Source organism: Sorex fumeus, unplaced genomic scaffold (genome assembly GCF_029834395.1).
Source record: "Sorex fumeus unplaced genomic scaffold, SorFum_2.1 ptg000006l, whole genome shotgun sequence".
NCBI lineage: Eukaryota > Metazoa > Chordata > Mammalia > Eulipotyphla > Soricidae > Sorex > Sorex fumeus.
Genome location: NW_026606063.1, coordinates 68,928,478 through 68,950,954, shown reverse-complemented (window position 1 = coordinate 68,950,954; position 22,477 = coordinate 68,928,478). Strand labels below are relative to the sequence as shown.

At 45.3% G+C, this 22,477-nt stretch overlaps 1 gene segment (V, D, J or C); it reads right to left on the bottom strand.

Moving 5' to 3' along the window:
- Positions 1-4,859: 4,859 nt before the first annotated feature.
- LOC130037774 (immunoglobulin kappa variable 1-12-like) lies at positions 4,860-8,425 on the bottom strand. The segment is given in 3 exon segments: positions 4,860-5,179; positions 5,299-5,376; positions 8,362-8,425. Coding segments are annotated over 3 exon segments (462 nt in total).
- Positions 8,426-22,477: the final 14,052 nt, after the last annotated feature.

The following is a 22,477-nucleotide window of genomic DNA, read 5'->3' as shown; positions in this document are numbered from 1 at the left end:
CGCAAGGCTAGTGTGATGCTGCAGTGCTGGACCTGTCAGGACTTTTTTCGCAGGTGCTCTGGCTCATGATGGTCCTGTGCTCACATGTGGACCCCAGCTCATGCCTCCTGATGGGTCAGTCTCCCTCACCAAGCACTATATTATTTTATGTGAGAAATTGTTATTATTAGCAGATAGGAATTCAATGAGTGAAAAGGATTGTACAAACATTTGAGATCTTGAGTCATAAATGAGTGCTAAGATAAAGAATATCTGATAGACACTTTATTGAATATTCTCTGTCTCATCACAGGTCGATCCCTTGCTTGAAATCCAGCTGTTTGTCCAAAGACATAAGAGCTCTCAGACACCAGATGAAAGTGTTAGTGTCTTGAGAAGATTGAGGAACAGTGAATGACGCCTCCTTATAGCATACGGGATTCACAGACACTAAACAAAGACCTGTGTGAGATACCGGGTGCCACCTGGGGTGAGACAGTCAGCGTGGGGTGAAGATAGAACTCACTCACGAAGAGTCACTCAGGTCTGGGGCAGAGATCCATGTTGGGGAAGTCAGCATCCAGGTTGCTAATTGTGCCGTCCCACCACCCCATCAATATCACTCAGAAACAGATCTTGGAACCCAGCGGCTTTTGGCAGAAATGCATTCAGTCCCTGCAGTATGTCACTGGCATCGGGCCACCTCAGGTGGGAATAGGTTTCATGCCTGGGCCTGTTCTCAACTGTTGACTCGGTGGATACCATCCTCCAGAGGACAATGTTCAGTCAGGTTTGGGCCCACAGTGACGACACACGCGGGGCCTCATGGGATGGGGAGGAGCCAGTCCTTTCCTCCCTGCCCCAGAGACCCCAAGTCCCTGCCACAAACGGCCTCTCTAGTTCCTGATCAAACAGCCTAATGGTCATGATCGCAGAGACTCAGGAACAAATCTCGGAACCCAGCAGGTTTTGGCAGAAATCCTTCCAGATTCAGTTGTTAGAATTTTGGAATTCCAAAATCGCATGACCACTACTGTGGCCGCGAGACATCATATGCTATTCATGGTCAACAATAGAAAACAAATTATGTTCTGTTGCCTTTTTGGCAGGTCTGTGTGTTGGGGTAAAATCTCAGGTAATAATGGTGGGTCTGGTGTCAAAATATCTAATGTCGTCAAAGTAGAGAGAGAGTAATGTAGAGTCATCTGCCCCACAGGTAGGGGGAGGGTTTGGGATTGGGGAGATACTAGGGTTTTGGGTGGTAGAAAATGGACACTGGTGAAGGGATGGGTGTTTCATCATTGTATGACCGAGACCTTAAACCCAAAAGCTTTGTGATTCAATAAAAAAAAATTTAGAAAAGAAAAAAAAGTGACATGTAGTTCATGCCCAGTTCAATCCACATAATCAATGACTGAATAAATAGCAATACTCCTACACTAAAAAAAGAAAAGGAAAAAAAAAGAACTTTATCATGAGTCTCTAGATCATGGCTGGTGAATCCAGATGCATTTTCTAATAGGAAAACAAAATATTCAACAGATTTATATTTAAGGACATGTTGGTGTTTTAGTCAATAAACCACGAATGAATACTAAGGCTCTTTTTCTGAGCAATCAGAAAAGCAAGTGGTGAAGATGAAGAAAATAGCAAAGCCCCTTTCCCCCCTCATCCTTTCTCCCCCCTCTACCGTGATGTGCCCCTGAGGCAGACCCTGCTCCAAGGTCCAGGGGTGAAACAGGAACTCAGGCTCCCTCACGGGAATGTGCAGGCTGTGGGCTCACACCCCCACACATGGGATTCTCACATTCTGGGAGGCTGGAGAGTGAAGTCCAATGTCCAATAAGGTCAATTCCGGTGACATCATCCTTCTGTCAGCAGGAGCCCCTTTCTCCTTTTGTCCAACAAGTCATTCCTCAGTGGGTGATGTGGCGACAGAGGAGTTTTCCTATTGATTCTATACTTTCACCTAATCCCTCTGTGTGACCTCATTTTACATAAGTGACTCTACAGATATATCTCCAATTATGAGCAATAAATAGGGGATCAGAAAAGTCCACAGAATACAGACAGGACAGAACTTCTGTGACTTTTATTTGTTTATTTATTTATTGAATCACCGTGAGATACACAATTACAAAATTCTTCATGATTGGGTTTTAGTCATGGAATGGTTCAACAGTCAACCCTTCTCTAGTGTAAATTTCTCACCAACATGACAAAAGCACTTTTCTCCCAAAGGCAGATAATGGTGAAAATAACGATGAAATTCAGACTTTAACAGCTTTTAAACTTTTCCACCACTTCCATAGAACACCCATTTCTTCTGACAGCTGACCTGTTACTCTGTTTTTCTAAGATACAGCATCCCCCTTTTGTCAATTATCATGTCTGTCTGCCCTCTAGTGGTGTCATAAAGCAACTCAATAGGTTTCAGGTCCTGATGGTCCCTGTGATCCAGGGGCATCCAGAGAAACTTTTGCCAAGTGTTTGGAAGACACAATGTAAAGTTTGTCACCAAGCTAGACTACGTGGAAATTTACCGCACTAAAGCCAATTGGATTGGCACCTTCAATCTTTGTCCGTCGGTGGTCCCTGACAAAAAGAAGTCAAGAGACACACAAGGAGACAAACATACATACAAGAACTGTCCAAGCTTTTTCAATTTATTCAATGCAAAGTCACTCCACCACCCAGGGTCCCAGCAGGTGAGCCATTGTTTCAGTTGGCAGGGACATTGAGGACAGTTAGTGAGCACATCCACATTCAGTGGGTGTGTGAAGAGCTGAGACTGGGGTATCTCACAAACACAATCAGCAGGTACCTTACAGTACATAGTCTGGACATTTTATGATTATGCTATTGCCTCTAATGCCCTGTACAGTTCAAGGCCCTCTACTATTTGTTTTTCTCCATTTCAAGGGACACCTATGCTGCCATTGGGTGTATATATTGTATGCCCAATTATACAATCTAAGACAAGAACCATTCTACCTAGGGGATTATTCTAACCTGGCTAATGCAGTCTAATTCCTCCCTCCAGAATAGACCAGACCAGGTCCGAGAACCAAAGTGGAATCACCACTGAGGAGTCCTCCTGACTTTGAGTTCTAGACAGACAGGTGACCAAGAGTTTAGAAGAGCTTTCAGTCACACATCGGTATTCTCCAGGTGTTATGATGCCAGGAGAAGTCATGGTGTTATTTTGGAAAAGGCAGTGCTGAAGATACTAATGATTTTCAGACACTTATATTGACTCTGAGAATTTCAAGATTCTTAGAAGCAGGAAGCACAGTCACTGTGATCAATTGTATATTCCTTGTGGGGGACAGACAATAAGATGTTGGGCTAACCTGTGGAGATGAAATTTTTCTCTTTCCCATGATATCTCTTTTGCCTTCAATGTCTCTCAAACTTTCATTGTCAGATACTAAATCTAAACTTCACTTCACATTCAAATGGTAATGAATACAAAACGCCAAGCTCCAGTGGATCTAATGTGTTTTTTTCAGCAACAGTTATGGCCCAGATTTCCACAGTCACGGGAGCAGATCTAAGTGGCTGCCCAAGTCTGCAGTTGCTGAGCTCTGGCAACATGCTGTTTCTCCCTCTGGATTACAGGAGAAGGTTCCTAGGCAGGGCGACCAGGCACCCTCTGTGGTGTACTTGGTGTAAGTCTGTAGGTGTGTACCTATCACAAAACTTTGGGGTGATAATGTGTTTATTATATTAAATACCTATTAAAACAATGATTGGTGGAGTTTCTAGAATGTCATTTACCTCACATAGGAACTCAGAGTGACATTGCACCCACGTTCTTTAGGAATAATTCACGATCACGATCACGACCACCCTGTTGTTCGTCGATTGCCTCGAGCAGGTGCCAGTAACGTCTTCTTCGTCCTAGCCCTGAGATTTTTTTTTTAAAGTGCCATATTCAAGGCTTTTTCAGGGTTAGGAGAAAGAGACCCATCATTGTTACTGGTATTTGGCATATTGGGTACACCACGGGGAGTTTGCCAGACTCTGCCGTGTGGGCATGTTACATTTGGTAGCCTGCCAGTTTGACCAAATTAGGAATGAGATGATAAGATGAGTGTGATAATCTCTGGATCCTGGCCGTTGTTGGAGTTACACGGCAGTTGGTGGGTGTAACTGTCTAGTTACTGGCAGGTCTAGTCCCAAACTGTGCAGGCTTAGAGATCTCAGCCCCGGGTCCCACACACCTGGGTTCCTCTGTCAGTTCTTTTATGCGTGAGGCTCATCCAAGTGTGTGGAGAGTGCTCCCAGCATGGCCTTGGCTGGGCCTCGGTGGTCTTCAGCTGTTGGGCCCTGGTGGAGACAGTCAGGCATAGGGTAGGAGACTCTGCCTTGTTCTCCCAGGAGCTGAGTGTGATGATCTCTGGATCCTGGCCGTTGTTGGAGTTACACGGCAGTTGGTGGGTGTAACTGTCTAGTTACTGGCAGGTCCAGTCCCAAACTGTGCAGGCTTGGAGATCTCAGCCCCGGGTCCCACACACCTGGGTTCCTCTGTCAGTTCTTTCATGCGTGAGGCTCATCCAAGTGTGTGGAGAGTGCTCCCAGCATGGCCTTGGCTGGGCCTCGGTGGTCTTCAGCTGTTGGGCCCTGGTGGAGACAGTCAGGCATAGGGTAGGAGACTCTGCCTTGTTTAATTAGGAATAATTAAATAATTAGGAATAATTATCTCCATAAAAATCAGAGATTTAGAATGACATCATTAGGGAGAGAGTCACAAAGACTAGATGAGTCCCATAACTTCCATCATATTACAGCTTAACTGCATTTGATGCTCTAAGCAAGGGAGACCCTAGGACTAGCAGCTGGGCCAACCCAGCCTCACACAGCTGATCTCTGGGGGTTTATGTTCTGGCCTGTATCACTGTGAGAGGGAAACTACTATGCCGTTGACAGTAATAAGTGACAGCATCCTCAGACTTCAGGCTGCTGATGGCGAGAATGAATTCTGTCCCAGATATACTGGCACTGAATCGGGAAGGGACATCTGGTCCTAAATTGCTGGCACCATAGATCAGGAGCCTGGGAGCTTTCCCTGTTTTCTGCTGGTACCAGGCTAAATGATGGTAATTATTCTGACTGGCCTTGCAGGTGATGGTGACTTTCTCTTCCAGAGATGCAGACACGGATGGAGACTGGGTCATCTGAATATTACACCAGGAACCTTGGGTTGAAAACAGAAACACACATTATCACCACCATTCATTGTACTTTAAATTATTTTCCCTGAAGCCTGAAGCACGGGTAGCACTAGGTCCAGTAAACCCTAGTTTCCCTCCTTACCCGGGAGCCAGATCAGCAGGAAGCTGAGGAGCTGCACAGGGGCCCTCATGTCCACTCTGGGTGTCACAGACACTGACCCTGCAGGGTTACACAGACTATTATTGCGTGTCCAGGCATGAGCTCTGAGGACTTGCAAATGATAGGGGGCTGGGCAGGCTGGGCAGACAGGGGGAGAGGGTGTGTGTGGGGACCAGCTCAGCTGCAGGAAGGTAAGGGGTGCAGTTCCCTGTGGGGAAGCAGAACTTTGCCCACAGAGAACATGTTCCTCCCCAGATCCCAAGACTCCCCAGTGTGAGCACAGAAGGGTGGGTACCTGGTCTTCTGAGAGTCAGGACACAGTGTGTGCTCTCTCTGCCCCAGGGACAGGCTCTGTCAGACCACACTGTCACATATACTCTCAGAAATTGTACAGACTCCTTTACATCACAGCTGTGGATATAATTGAGGCAAGAAAATTTCTTCTTTGTTCTATAATCCCAAGATATTTTACTACCTTTTGGATAGAAATAAATTTTATGCATTTACTGTTCTTTGGTATGTATGTGGGTGGGGAAACTCTAATTCAGTGCTCAGAGTATTTGATTGTCACTCTGGACATGACTCCCCCTTCCACATTCCATGGAAGCAATGCTCTGGAACTGTTAAAACTTTCCCTGCAGGTGCTCTGGGTCGTGTGGGCCCCGGGATTGAACGTGAGCCCCAGCACACACTTTGCCAAGATGTCAGTTTCTATCACCAATCACTGGTGTTCTTTTCTGTGACAGATTCTTATAATTAGCTCACAGAAATGCAATGAATAAATAGAATTGAACAAAAGTTTTGTCTTGATTCTTAAATTAGTTCTATGATACAGAATATTTGACAGGCCAGCTCACTCTCCTTCTAATTCCTCACGTGTGAGAGTATTCCACTATTTCCATCTCAGACTAGGGCAAGGGATTTTCCCTCCTCTTCTTCAAAAACTTGTTCTCTTTCCACCTCCATTTCATGACACAGACCTGACAATTCCTTGAACTCTTTCCTTCCTCTTTCCCTGAGCTGCACAGTTGGGAATGTGTTCAGATGGAATAGCTGAGACAGTCCAAGTTGACTGACTTCTCATCGATTGTCCTCTATTCCTTCATTTGGTCCATCTGCTGCTCAAAAATTTCTTGTTGCTTCTAAGACACAGCAGATCTGAGACCAGACGAAAGAGTGTCTTGAACAAGATTGAGGTGATAACACTCTGGACGGCAAATGATGAATCCTCACAGTGATTGGGATTCACAGACACTAGATGAACTTCTCTGTGGGGTGCAGGGTACCACGTGGGGTGATGCAGTGTGGGGTCAACTTTGAACTCACAAAGAGAACTATCACTGGATGGCCAGAGATCATGCTGGGGAAGACAGTGTTCAGGTTCCTAAGGGTGTCATCCCAACACACCATCGACATCACTGTTCTTTCATTCTAGAGACTGCCCCTGGAACTGCAAACCCAACTCTCCGTGCAAAGTCCTATGGTCTTCCTATCATTGAATTCAGCACCCGGCAGAACAAACCAGACCCACGTGAACCAGTAGCCAGTAGGGCATGCATATGCCGAAGTACTGAGTATCCTGAGGAGGGTGTGAAATGTTTCCCAGGAAGTGGCAGGTCCCAGGGGAGCCCTGCAGTGATCACAGAATCTAGAGGAGATGGTTTCCTCTCCAGTGATCAGCCCGTGACTGGGGCCTCCCCAAGTTCTTCTGTCAGACAGGAGCAGCTCCCGGGGCTCCCCTTCTGCAGGACCCAGGACAGGACCCTCCAGGGTCATTTGCTGTCTCACACCTGACTGAGCACGAGAGATCTCCCCACACTGCCGCCATTGCTCTTCATGCAGCAGGATCCTGTTCCCAATGGGCCACATTTGTCCTCTTGAGTGAGCATTGAACCAATCCCTACTTCCTGCTTCCAGCACCACATTTACCAAAAACTGGTGTCAGTAACGGACTGGATATAAGAGATACCTGGGCCCAAACTCTGCAGGCACCACAGCAGACTGAATGAACTGAGTTCCAGATATTAATGTAGGGGTTGTTCTGTTTGCATGTACACTGAGATGTCAGTGAGGACATCATGTGGCCCTTTGCGGGCTCCCTGACGATTTCCCATCCCACCATAGAGTGACGCAGGAAAATCTGGGGACATAGTTCAGAACAGAAATTCAGAGAATCTACACACTTCAGGCTCCATGAGAAATGCAGAAGAGTGCGGCAGTTTGTGGAGGAGAAGACAATGGAATGGGAGGAGTAGAAAGAGTGAGATTTCAGAGCTGTTCACTATCGTGTTGCTATCAGAGACCACAGAGACCCCAGAATAAGAGCAGTGGGGGGAGGGGAGGCGTAGTGCTCCAAGTGGGATATCTGTCACCAGGTGCACTGTCCTGGTGAAGGTGAGAGAGTCCTGTTTCTGTACTCACTGTCCCATTCCTGGCAGATCACCAGAACAGGCTATAAGAAAACTGTAACAAGGATAAAATTATGATTTTTCTCTGATTATTTGATTTGTGTGTCTGGGTGTGGTGCTGTAGCAGGTCACCAATGCTGGGATTTCATTTTGTTCCTCTAGGCAACTTTCGCCAGCTGAACCAACCAGTTCAGTGTAAGACTGATGATTTGCAGCTTTTCATTACTGGAGACCACCAAGGCACACCCCCCTGCCTGTGCCTACCAAGGTTAGCCAGATGGTACTCAGAGACTTCCAGGAATTCCCCATATCTATTCAGGGAAACTATTATGCCATGAATCACCTGGGTGGACTGAGACATAAACCACAAGCCCTGTGCTTTCTCTCCTCACTGGCTTGAGCTCTTCTCAGGATGAGACGCTCCTAAGACTCTGTGTGGCCCTGAAGGTGACAGGGGCCCTCTCGGGAAGCACTCAGGGAGACTGGAAGGGGCGACACAGTGTCTCTACTGATATTTTAGTGGACAAGCAAACCTGATCATCCCTACATTACTACTTAGAAATTAGTTCATTCAGTTTGATGTGTTCCCCTTATACACTATATACTAACGGTGCTTTTATTTATGACGATTTCTTACCGACTGTCAGCATTCCAACACCATTCTCACCACCATTGCACCATCCACCACCATGATTTTCCATTTTCCCAAGCACTCCTTCAGCCTGACCCCATAGAATTCCATCAGTAATTCATTTTATATACCTTGTTTTTAAATAATTTGCTAGAAGAATAATCAAAAAAGTTTTCTTAGATGATAATTAGTGAAGATTTTTGTATCTCACCATACAACCATTAAGTCCTTATATAAGAGATCACTATGACATTGTGGCAGGTTACCCTCCTGTGTTTACATTTGGTTAATTGAGATTGGCTGTCTTCTATATTACCTCACACCCAATCTGGTGTGCTACTCCTGCTTTATCAGTGTCGTGGAGTTGAGATGTTGCTTCATGAAGTCAAAAATTTGGAATGGGATGATACAACTGCAGTTAAATATTTTACTGGGTGGAGATTTGGGTCATGTGCATGACTGCCGGGGCCTCTAGAAATACAGGGAGATGGGAGGAGATAGTCCACCCAAACTCTGTGAAAGTCTAGAGTTCAGTCTCAAAATCCAAATATCTGAGTTTATCAACAGATTAAGGTTTTAGGTGAGGCTCGTCTTGAGCAGTGGGCTCCTGCAAGGAGCATGGCAGCCAATGTGGAATGTGGAGATTTTTGACTGCTGGGGTTCACCCACTTTCCTCTGGGCTGCGCCTTGTGACTCAACCTTACATTGGGTCCAGAAGAATCTCTGCAACTTTTTGATCTCTTTCAAGATTTATTCAGGAGTCTCTGGATCATGACTGATAAATCCTGATGCACTGTCTGATCGGAAAACAAAACATTCAATAGTTTTTTTTTTAATTTATCATTTCATTTTTTTTATTAGTGAAACACCATGAAGTATACTTATAGACTCACAAATTTTTGTGCTTGGGTTTCAGTTATACAATGATCAAGTACCCATCCCTCCACCAGTGCCCATCCTCCCCCACCACGGGTCCTATCATCCCTCCGACCCCCCTTCCTCCCCCCCCCCCGTCCCACCCTGCCGCTGTGGCAGGGCATTCCTCCCTGTTCTCTCTCTCTTCTTTTGGGTACTGTGTTTTGCCAGAGAGGCATTGAGTGGCAGTCATGTTTGGTCTATAGACCACTTTTAGCATGTCTCTCCCACCCTGGGAGGGTCTTCACAACACCCTTTATTTGGTGCTCTCTTCTCCATCTGAGCTTCCTTCTCACCTAGCACATGTGGCTGGCCTTCAAGTCATGGAGCAAAATTCCTGGTACTAATCTGAGCCCTTCCTGGGTGTTAGTCTCCCGTTTTGTTGCTTTATGTTCCCCAGATGAATGCAATCTTTCTGTGTCTATCCCGCTCTTTCTGACTCATTTCGCTTAACATGATACTTTCCATGTAGTACCACTTGTATGTAAATTTCATAACTTCATCTTTTCTAACAGCTACATAGTACTCCATTGTGTAAATGTACCAAAGCTTCTTTAACCAGTCATCTGTTCTCGGGCACTCAGGTTTTTTCCAGATTTTGGCTATTGTAAAGAGTGCTGGAAGTACTTGCAATAGCGATTAGGCAAGAAAAAGATATTAAGGGCATCCAGATAGGGAAAGAAGAAATTAAGCTCTCACTATTCGCAGATGACATGATACTATACTTAGAGAACCCTAAAACCTCTACCAAGAAACTCCTAGAAACAATAGGCTTGTATAGTAAAGTGGCAGGCTATAAAATCAATACCCAAAAATCCATGGCTTTCCTATATGCAAATAATGAAAGAGAAGAAAGTGACATGAAGAAAACAATTCCATTCACAATTGTGCCCCAGAAAATCAAGTACCTAGGAATCGCCTTAACTAAGGAAGTAAAGGATCTGTACAAAGAAAACTACAAAACGCTACTTCGGGAAATAAAAGAGGACACGAGGAAATGGAAAAATATCCCCTGTTCATGGATGGGGAGAATCAACATTGTCAAAATGGCAATACTTCCCAAGGCACTGTACAAATTCAATGCAATCCCTATAAGGATACCCACGACATTCTTCAAAGAAATGGAGCAAACACTCCTGAAATTTATATGGAACAATAAGCCCCCACGAATAGCTAAAGCAATTCTTGGGAAAAAGAAAATGGGAGGAATCAACCTACCTAACTTCAAGCTCTACTACAAAGCAGTAATAATCAAAACAGCATGGTACTGGAACAAAAGCAGAGCTGCAGACCAATGGAATAGAGTTGAATATACTGACATCTCCTCCCAAACATATAATCATCTAATCTTCGATAAGGGGGCAAGAAAAGTGAAATGGAGCAGGGAAAGCCTCTTTAATAAATTGTGCTGGCAAAACTGGACGGCTACATGCAAAAAAGTGGGCTCAGATCTCTGCCTAACGCCATGCACAAAAGTAAGATCGAAATGGATTTATGACCTCAACATCAGACCGGAATCCATAATGTTTATTGAAGACAAAGTTGGCAAAACTCTCCACGATATTGAAGTTAGTGGTATCTTCAAAGACGTCACGCCACTGGCCGAGCAAGTGAAAACAGAGATAGACAAATGGGACTATCTTAAACTAAGAAGCTTCTGCACCTCAAAAGAAACAGTGACCAAAATACAAATACAGCCTACAGAATGGGAAAGAATATTCACCAAATACACATCCGACAAGGGGTTGATTTCAAGGATATACAAGGTACTGGTTAAACTACACAAGAAGAAATCACCCAACCCCATCAAAAAATGGGGCGAGGAAATGAACAGAAACTTTCGCAAAGAAGAAATCCGAATGGCAAAAAGACACATGAGAAAATGCTCTACATCACTAATCATCAGAGAGATGCAGATCAAAACAACAATGAGATATCATTTCACACCACAGAGACTGGCCCACATCCACAAGAACAAAAGCAACAGGTGCTGGCGCGGATGTGGCGAGAAAGGGACCCTCCTTCACTGCTGGTGGGAATGCAGGCTGGTCCAACCCTTTTGGAAAACAGTATGGACGATTCTCAAAAAATTAGAATTCGATCTCCCATTTGACCCAGCTATAGCACTCCTGAGAATATATCTCAGAGAGGCAAAAATGTATAGTCGAAGTGACATCTGCAATTGTTTGTTCATTGCAGCACTCTTTACAATAGCCAAAATCTGGAACATTCAATAGTTTTATCTCAAAGGCCATGTTGGTCTTTTAGTCAATAAGTCAAGGATGAATAGTAAGGCTTTTTTTTTCTCAGCAAACAGAAAGGCAAATGTTGAAGATGAAGAAAATAGCGAACCCCCTTTCCCACTCTCCCCTTCTCCCCCCACTACCGTGATGTGCCCCTGAGGCAGACCCTGCTCAGAGGGTGCCAGCTGTGAAGCATCAGCTCAGGCTCCCTCACAGGAACACACAGGCTGCAGGCTCACACCCCACACGCAGGATTCTCACACTCTGGGAGGCTGGAGAGGGATGGTCCCTCTGGGTGAGACCTGTGAGGCCTTCCTCCTGTCAGCAGAAGCCCCTCTCTCCTCTCATCCAATAGGTCCTTCCTGAGTGTAGAACTGTGGGGACAAAGGGGATTCCCTGGAATCTCTATACTATCACCTAATCCCCTTATGTCACCTCATTTTACTTTAAGTGACTCTAAAGATCTATCTCCAATAATGAGCAATAAATATGGGATCAGAAGAGTCCACAGAAGACAAGCAGGACAGAAATTCTGTGACATTTATTTATTTATTTATTTATTTATTTATTTATTTAACCAATCACCATGAGATACACAATTGCAAAACCTGTTCATGATCAGGTTTCAGTCATGGAATAGTTCAATAGTCAACCCTTCACTAGAGTACATTTCCTACCACCAATGGAAAAAAAGCACCTTTTTAAAAATTTTTCTTTCTTTTTTTAAATTTTATTGAATCACCATGACGTAGTTATAAGCTTTCATGTTTGGATTACAATCACACAATAATCAAACACCCATCCTTTCACCAGTGCACATTCCCCATCACCAATATCCCCGGTATACCTCCTCTTTCCCACCCTCCCCCTGCCTCCATGGAGACATGATTCCTCATACTCTCTCTCTACTTTTGAGTATTATGGTTTGCAATACAGACCCTGAGAGGTTCTCATGTTTGTTCCTTTATCTACTTTCTGCACACATCTCCCAGCCCGAAGGATTCCTCCAGCCATCTTTTTCTTAGTGATCCTTTCTCTATTCCAGCTGCCCTCTCCCCTTTGCTCATGAGGCAGGCTTCCAGCTATGGAGCAATCTATCTGTCCCATGTATCAAATGTCCTTAGGTGTCAGCCTCAAATTTTGTTGTTTTATACTCCACAAATGAGTGCAGTCCTTCTGTGTCTGTCCCTCTCTTTCTGACTCATTTCACTTAGCATGATAGTCTCCATATCTATCCATTATAAGCAAAGTTCATGACTTCATCTCTCCTGACAGCTGCATAGTATTCCACTGTGTAGATGTACCAAGTTTCTTTAACCAGTCATCTGTTCTAGGGCACTTGGGCTATTTCCAGAATTTAGCTATTGTGAACAGTGCTGCAGTGAATATATAGGTCACGGTCACGGTCACAGTCATCCTGTTGTTCATCGATTTCCTCCAGTAGGCACCAGTAACGTCTCCTTCGTCTTTGCCCTGAGATTTTAGAAAGTGCCATATACCGAATATGTAGGTACAGATATCATTTCTACTGTGCTGAGAAAAGCACTTTTATCCCAAAGTCATAGAAGGATGAAAATGTCGCTGCAACTAAGACTGTAATAGAGTCTTTCATACTTTCCCACCACACCCATAGAACCTCTTTCCATGCTGGCAAGATAAAGTTACTCTCTCAGATTTCTAAGATACAGCAACCCCTTTTGTCACTTATGGGGTATGTATGCCATCTACTAGTCAACTGTTATACAGCAATTTAATAGGTTTCAGGTGCTGGTATCGGTGGTCTCTATGATCCAAGGACATCCAGAAATACTTTTCCCAAGTATTTGAAACACACAATGTAAAGTTCGCCACCAAGCCAGACTATGTGGAAATGCACTATGCTAAAGCCAATTGGATTGGCACTTTCAACCTTTTTCCACCAGGGGTCAGTGACAAGAATGAGAACAAGAGACACACAAGATCAATAATCACTCAACAAGGACTGTGCAAGCATTACAGGGCCTACGAAGCGCCCTGAGTTCACAGGAAGCTGATAATTCTATGAAAAGTCGCTGCCAAAATGTGAGATAGGGTTTAAGTTGGTAGGGACATTAAGGACAGTTGGTGAGCACATTCACATTCAGTGGTGCATGAAGAGCAGAGGTTGGGGTATCTCACAGAGACAATCAGCAAGGACCTTAAAATACAAGTTTCTGGTGCTCTAATTATATTCTTGCCTTTGAGGCCCTGTACAGCACAAAGACCATAAACTTATACTCCTTTTCAAAGTGCACCTATGTTGCCATTGGGTGTATATTTTGTATGCCCAAGTATACCATCTAAGACCTAAACCATTTTACACAGGAGACTATACTGACCTTCGGTTCTTTACTATGAGTACAATTTCCTACCAGACTAATGGGAAACAAATACTGATTCATATCCTTAATAACTTGTTTAAAAAGCTGAGAACAATGACAAACAGATGACTAGGAGTTTACAAGGGCTCTCAGTCACACATAGGTACAACCCAGGTGCTATGATTCCAGAAAATGTCATGGGTATTGTTTTGGAAAAGGCAGAAGTTCTCAGAAATGAGGAGGAGCCTGTAAGGATAATAGCACACATAGGGATGGGATGGAAGAAAGCAAAGGGCTCCTGGCTCCTCTGTAGAGTGGCTAAAGCAGCCTCATTTCTCCTTCCAAAATAATTCAGACCTGTTCTGAGAACCACAGTGGATGCACCACTTAGGAACCCTCCTGACCTTGAGCTCTAGACCAAGACTGATGAAGTTTGTTCCTATGACTCTATGAGAAAGCCAGGTATAATTCAATCATTTTGACACAGAATGCTTTCTTGGTGTGTTATAATTCAAACCCAGAGCTTCATACATGGGAAGCACGATTTTAACATATGAGTTATATGCCTGGTTCTAGAGTGATTTTTGGCTTGTGCTTTTCTAGTGTGTGACTCTTCCCACAAATAGAAATAGAACTAGTACAACTCGGTATTAGCTTTACTTCTGAGGTCACTATAATTTTAGACTGTGGAGTTGTGTCTTAAATGCCGCCATGTCTCCTATCATACACATAGGACTCTGTTATAGACTATTTATCAGCTAACAAAGTGTTTGTAGGAAGTAATAAATAACACCAGGACAACCAGGTTGTCCACCATCTAGTCTTTGCAGTAATATATGCTGCTCGTTTTGAGATTGCTGAGATTGCTGCCTTTGCTTGAGGATGAATAACTTTGTTCCAACATGATTACTGAACATTTATTGGATGTTTCTTTGGGACTAAGAATGTGAGTAAACTGTTAATTTATACCTGACTACATATGAAATTGATAGTTACTCTAATGTATGATTTTATCTGTAATCAGCAATGTGCCAAGGCCTCTGGTACACCTACCACCCTGCCCAGGATCATGAAAGGTGTGTCTGCAGTACAGCAGGTGCTCTCGTTGTGGTGAGCTCACAACTGTGGCCTTTTCCCATGAGACGCCCAATACCTATCTCTCACTTAGACTCTGGAACTCATTGCTGCTGTCTGCTCACCAGCACAGAACAAGTGTTAGCATTTGGTCCAGATCATGCTAGGAGTTTCGTTTCAGGGCTGTATCACTGTGGATGGAACCTTCATAAACTGCATGCAGTAGTAAACTCCAATGTCCTCAGGCAGACAATTTATACTGTAATTGTGGCTCCACTGAAGAGAACATGATAATTTATGTAAATGTCAGCCTCTGAGAACTATTTTCATACATTTATCCTCACATCCACAGGACCCACTACCCCTGTTGACCACGGGACACTAACTCAGTTATTGTCCCAGAAATTCTAAGATCCAGGCTTTCTGCCTTGCCAGTTTTGGGTTCTGTCTCCCAGCTAGTGGCTATTTTCTGATACAGCAGCTGAAATGATTTCAGATACTTGTGCCAGTGATTCTGTTAGAGACCTTTATAAATGTTTGAGGTAGATATTACAATACATATTATCAGTCCAGTCAGTAAGAACAAAAATGACTCCTCTTCTAAATAAACTGCTCAACTAGTTGGGAAGTAACGACTAACAGGGGACATGAATTCAGACAATATATGTGTCACCAGGAGTTAAGTTCTAGTTTCTTTCATTCTCACATGATAAGGAGGTAATCTGAGAAAGGTTTTCAGGAAGGAGGAGGAAATGACAGGTGAGCATGGACAAAATGTCAGGGAGCAGAGGACTCCCTGATTCCTGATGTAGATTTCTCAACCCAGCTTCGTGCCTCCTCTAAGAATCATCCAGACCAGATCAGAGACACATAGATTCTACACCAGTGAGGAGGCCTTTGGACCATCAGCCTATGGACACGCTGGCTTGTCCATAGGCTGATGCTTCTTCCAATAGTTGCTTTAGAAACCAAATGTTAGAAACAAAACCAACCATTAGAGGTCAACAGCAATATTTTAATTTTTAGATATTCTAATGAATTGGGGCCTCAGACATTTGAAACATGGTCCCTTCACCTGCATTCCTGGCACTAGATTATCTTTAGCATAATAAAACTGTGTCTGTGAGTAGGTGTGCCCACATATGGACATTGAACTTGAAATGTATTATGTGAAAATAATAGCTTTTTTAAAATGTATCACTTAATCACTTAATCCCCGTTATTCATTGATTTACTCGAGCGAGTGCCTGTAACGTCTCTATTCATTCCGGTTGCGTGCTAGCGTAGCCCAATGGTATCTGTTCGTTCTAGGAACATGCAGAGTCTCAAACCGAGCATTCAGGGTCTTGACGAAGAAGTCTGACCATCTTGTAGGTGGGCGTCCACGCGATCTTTTGATGTCCCGTGGAATCCAATCAGTAATGGCTCTAATCCAGCGGTTGTCTGTAAACCTCATTATGTGTCCAGCCCATCTGATTTTTGATGTCTTGGCAAATGAGACAGCGTCCCTGATTCTTGAGCGTTGACGAAGATCAGAACTCCGGATTCTATCTCTCATTTGAGTGAATCGTGATATTTCAAGCATAGCTCTTTCGATTCCTCTTTGAGAGACCCGAATAGCGTTCTCATCCTGTTTTCATAGGGTCCAGGTCTCTGAGGCATATGTTAATGCAAGAAGAACAGTGGAATCAAAGAGATTTGCTCATAGCTGGAGGTTCTTTGTCCTTTTAGTTATTTCTTCAACGCTCTTGAAGGCATTCCAAGCCGCTCTCTTCCTCCTGCGCAACTCAGGTACCAGGTCATTCATCATGTTGATTTCTCGACTTAGGTATATATAACTGTTGTATTTGGAGATGGTTTTCAGGGTACCTTTTAAAAATGTAATTTAAAATATTAGTTTTGTCCAATTTAACACTTTTAACACTATTGAGCCACATTAAACATGAGGTTTTATGCAGTAAAATGCAGCCATATCTCCAGGACAACAGAGATCAATTATTATTCCTGTCACCTACAGTCAATTGTGTGTTACACATGTGTCAGTGTGGATGCCACATGTGGCAGATCTCTGGGAAGTTCCCAGGTTTTTGCTTCGGTTGGACACATATGGAGACTCTGTCAAGCCCCTGAGGGAAGCTGGATGTTGGGCCCACAGGCTGCACTATAACCCAGACACAGAGACTGAACTCCAGGTATTTCCTGTGTTGATTGTGTCCCAAGGTCTTGCTGCTGCCATTGATGTGCTAGAGCAGGCAGGGCTGTGACACTGCAAGAGCTGAGCCAAGGTCTCATCTCAGTGCCCGGGTCTCAGGCACCTGCCCCTGAGCCCCCACATTCCAGTTCTCATCTGGAAGCAGAGCCCAGGTTCTGGGGGACTCAGAGCCCATGTTCAGGAAGGAGCAACTCTATGGCCCAGGGCCTTCCTGCCCACAGGCCGGGACTAGTTTGGCAAAGGCTCTGAATGGTTGGTCTGTGCTTAGGGAAAGTGTAAAACAAAACATGTAATGGGCATCTTATCTTTTGAAAAAAGTTCAACATTTTTACCACCCCCGCGCCTCGGTGTTCCTTCCCGGAGTCCCTTGGAGGGGAGCGGGTTGAGCTTTCCTCCCCGCCCCGGCCAGGGCTACGGCAGCCGGAGACCTCCAGGACCAGCCACCACCATGCTGAGACCACTCTCCGCACACCTGAAGGTACTGGCAGAGGGACAAAGCCACGCGGGTTCCGGGGCCGAGACCTCCAAGCCTACTCGAATTGGAGTCGAGCATCTTCCACCCAGATCCTCCAAATTCCAGTAGGCGGGGGTCACACCCACCACCTGGCCCCCTGGCGCCGTGTAATCCCATCAGCGGCCAAGACTCAGAGACTATAAAATCCAGATCCCGGACGAGAGCAGTGCAGTCTCTGCCCCCGCGCCTCGGTGTTCCTTCCCGGAGTCCCTTGGAGGGGAGCGGGTTGAGCTTTCCTCCCCGCCCCGGCCAGGGCTACGGCAGCCGGAGACCTCCAGGACCAGCCACCACCATGCTGAGACCACTCTCCGCACACCTGAAGGTACTGGCAGAGGGACAAAGCCACGCGGGTTCCGGGGCCGAGACCTCCAAGCCTACTCGAATTGGAGTCGAGCATCTTCCACCCAGATCCTCCAAATTCCAGTAGGCGGGGGTCACACCCACCACCTGGCCTCCTGGCGCCGTGTAATCCCATCAGCGGCCAAGACTCAGAGACTATAAAATCCAGATCCCGAACCGCGTCTTATTATCTCATTCCTACTTTGGACAAACTTGCAGGCTGTCGAATGTAGCCTGCCCACAGGGCAGAGTCTGGCAAACTCCCCGTGGCCTACCAAATATGCCAAATACCAGTAACAATGATGGGTCTCATTCTCCTAAAGAGCCCTGAATATAATCTCAGGGCTAGGATGAAAGAGACGTTACTGGGGCCTGCTCGAGGCAATCGACGATTAACAGGATGATGAAATGAAATGAAAAATGAAATTTTTACCACCAATGTCAGCACATATTTTATGTTCCCATTCTAGGCATTCAAATCCAAAGAAAAGCAATATTCCTAGATAAATGGTGGGCTTTTGCGGAACGAGATTATGAAAAACTAATCAGTTATGTGGAGTTTCCTAAGTTAGCAATGATTTCTGTAGATTTACATTCCCACTGAGAGCATCAAGTTCTGGCTGTGCTGGGAAACTCAGGCACTGTGATCCAGGTATTGCTTAGGAGACCTCAATATAAACGTGGGCTAAGACATAAGGAGAGGAGAAAGGCAATATTAACTTACAGTACAAGTTCAGTGTCCTAGAAGGATGAGACCTTACAAATTGGTTGGGGAAGAGAGCAAAAAGAAGTAGTTACAGACAAACAAAGTAATGGGAGTGACTCGGGAGCACTGTGATGGGTGCAACCTAATAAACCTAAGCTCCATGTACTCCAACACCTTGTGACATCTCTCACAACCTTCCTGTGGAATCACTGTTTGCCTGCATCTGACACTCTCAAAGGGAAGGCACCAGGAGGAGCAGGTGGTCCAGCTCAGCCTCACACAGCTGAACTCTGGGGTTTTATATTCTGGTGTGTATCACTCTGGGAGGGTAACTATCATGCTGTTGACAGTAATAAGTGGCAATATCCTCAGGCTTCAATTGAAAGAATCCATATTAGGGCATTAAATTCTTGTATGCTTCAGCTAACCTGCTACACTGCTTTCTGTTAAACTGCTTGGCTGCTTCACATTTGGGGGAAGGGAGGGAACCTGGAATGTGAACTGGGCACAACTACTTGTAAACCCAAGAATGGCAGGCTTCAGCTGTATTTACCATTCCAGGGATGTATTGTCTCAGCAAAGACCCCTGTCGACGTCTTGGGTAAAGGATAACTTAGGATGCGTGCAGACTGCCCATTCTCCAGGAATGTATTGTCTTAGCTAAATGTCCTGGGTAATGGATAACTCAAAATGCGGGAGATGACCTAAGGCTTAATGATTCCAGCTATAACCTTGCTTGTACTGACAATCAATGTACGTAAAGGCTGATCTTTGAATCTATAGGCTAAGGAGTGATGTAATTTTAAATGGATTGGTCAAGAAAGTATATGTTGTTACAAATCTATTGGCTATGAAATGCGCGGGCTTTGTTGTAATGGTTGATGAAGGTCTATATAAGATCCCCTTTGAAGAAGCTCGGGGCTCTATCGGCCGCTGCCCACTCTGAGGTATGCGGTGAGCCCCAGTATGCTGGTCTAAATAAACCCCGATTTTACTCCTGCAGGAATTGTGTCTGTCTAGTCTATCTGCACCTCCCAGGGCCAGGGGACTCCCGATCTCAACACAATCTGCTGATGGTGAGAGTGTAATCTGTCCCAGATCCACTGCCACTGAAACAGGGAGGGACTTCTTGTCCTATACTGGTAGCCAAATAGATCAGGAGCCTAAAAGCTTTCCCTGGTTTCTGCTGATACCAGGCTAAGACATTGCTAATGCTCTGACTGGCCTTGTAGGTGATGGTGACTTTCTCTACCAGAGATATAGACACAGATGGAGGTAGGCTCATCTGGATATCACACCTGGAGCCTTAGATCGAAAATATAAACACACGTTGTGGCCATTCATCTTACTTTTAGTCGTTCTTTTGTAGCCCAGGTAGCACTAGATGCAGTAAACCCTCATTTCCCTCCTACCAAGGAGCCAGAGCAGCAGGAAGCTGAGGAGCTGCACATGTCCACTCTGGGTGTGACAAACACTGACCCCGCAGGGTGACACAGACTATTATTGAGTGCCCAGGCATGAGCTCTGAGGACTTGCAAATGAGAAGGGGTCTGGGCAGGTTGGGCAGGCAGAGGGGGGAAGGTGCGTGTGGGGACCAGCCTAGCTGCAGGGAAGTCAGGAGTGTGGGTCCCTGTGGGGAAACAGAACTTTCCCCACAGAGAACATGCTTCTTCATGGGACACAGGGGGGCTCCATTGTGAACACAGAAGGGCAGTTCCCTAGACCCCTGCTTCCCTCCCCCGGAGACTGGTTTTGTCAGAACACACCACTATAGGCTTCCTCAGGAATTGTACACATTCCTTTGATTTCTCAAGTGTGTATATAATTGAGGCAAGGGAAGTTTTCTCTTTGCTTTGCAACTGCATTATATTTTACTAAACTTTGTAAAGAATTAATATTTTATGTTTTTCTATTTGATGGGGTGAGGACTATATGTCAGTGCTCAGAGAACATGAGTCACTGAATATCACGTAGCCATCGGGATGAGCAGTTCAATGCTGGGGACCAAGGACGCAAGGCCATTATGATGCTGCAGTGCTGCAACTGTCAGACCTTTATCTGCAGGTGCTCTCGGCCATGTGAATCCTATGCTCACATGCGGACCCCAGCTCATGCCTTCTGATGGATCAGTGTCCCTCACCAATCACTCTACTATTTTGTGAATATTTTGTGAACTGTTATTTTTAGCACACAGGAATGCAATGAGTGAAAAAATCAATGTGCTCAGAAGAAGTGACTGAGATAGTCGAAGTTGACTGCCTCATCATTGAATATCCTCTGTCTCATCACTGGTGTATTCCTTGCTTGTAAACCTCCGGTTGCTCTGAAGACCCAGCAGCTCTCAGACACCAGATGATAGACTTAGTGTTTTGAGAAGATTGAGGTAATAACACTACAGAACAGCCAATGACAGCCCACGCAGAGCATATGAGATTCACAGACACTAAACAAATACATCTATGGGTTGCAGGGTGCCATCTTAAGTGAGGCATTCAGTGTGGGGTAAAGACAGGACTCAAACAGAGAACTGTCACTCTGGGCTGTGGCAGAGATTCATGCTGAGGGTGTCAGCATCTGGGTTCCTAAGGGTGCCATCTAACCACCCCATCAAAATCACTATTCTTTCATTCTGGAAGCTGCCCTGGAACTGCAACTATGATCTCCTATGGTCCTCCACCACTGAATTCAGCACCCGACAGACTAAACCAGACCCCCATGAACCACTAGTCCAGCAGAACATACACATGACGAAGTACTGAGTATCCTGCAGAGGGTCTGGAATGTTTCCCAGGAAGCAGCAGGTCCCAGGGGAGCCCTGCAGTGATAAAGGAGTCTAGAGGAGACAGTTTGCTTTCCAATGATCAACCTGTGACTGGGGCCTCCCCGAGTTCTTCTATCAGAGAGGAGCAGCTCCCGGCGCTCCCCTTCTGCAGAGCCCAGGACAGGACCCTCCAGGGCCATTTGCTGCCTCACACCTGACTGAGCAGGAGAGATCTCCCCTCCCTTCCACCATTGTTCTTCATGCAGCAGGATCCTGCTCCCAATGGGCCTCATCTGCCCTCCTGAGGGAGCTTTAAACCAATCCCTATTTACTGTTCCCTCCACCACATTGACTGAAAACTGGGGTCAGTTATGGACTGGATATAAGAGAAAACTGGGCCCCAACTCTGAAGGCAGCACAGCAGACTGAATGAACTGATTTTCAGGTATTAGTGGAGGGATTGTTCTGTTTTCATGTACACTATGATATCAGTGAAGACACTGGATTGCCCTTTTCAGCCACCCTGACTGTTTCCCATACCAACATAGTGTGATGCAGGATAAAATCCGGTTTTAGATCAGAACAGAAATATATAGAATCCACACACACTTGAGGCTTCATCAGGGATGCAGAGAAGTGTGGGGAGGTTGTGGAGTAGAGGAGAAGGGAACGGGAGGAGAAGAAAGAGTGAAATTTCATAGCTGTTCTTCTGTCATGTTGCTATCAGAGACTCTAATACCACAGACACCCCAGAATAGGAGCATCTGTGGGGAAGGGTATTGCACAAGGGAATATCTGTCACCAGGAGCACTATCCTAATGATTGTGAGAAAGTCTTGTGTCTGGACTCACTGTCCCTTTCCTGGCAGAGCACCAGGACAGGCTATAAGGAAACTACAGTCAGGATACAATTATGATCTTTCTCTGATTATTTGATTTCTGGGACTCCGTGCCAGGCTGTTTTTACTCAGGGCACCCCAGAGGGGGTGGGGAGTGCCCTCCCCACCCCAAGGCAACCGG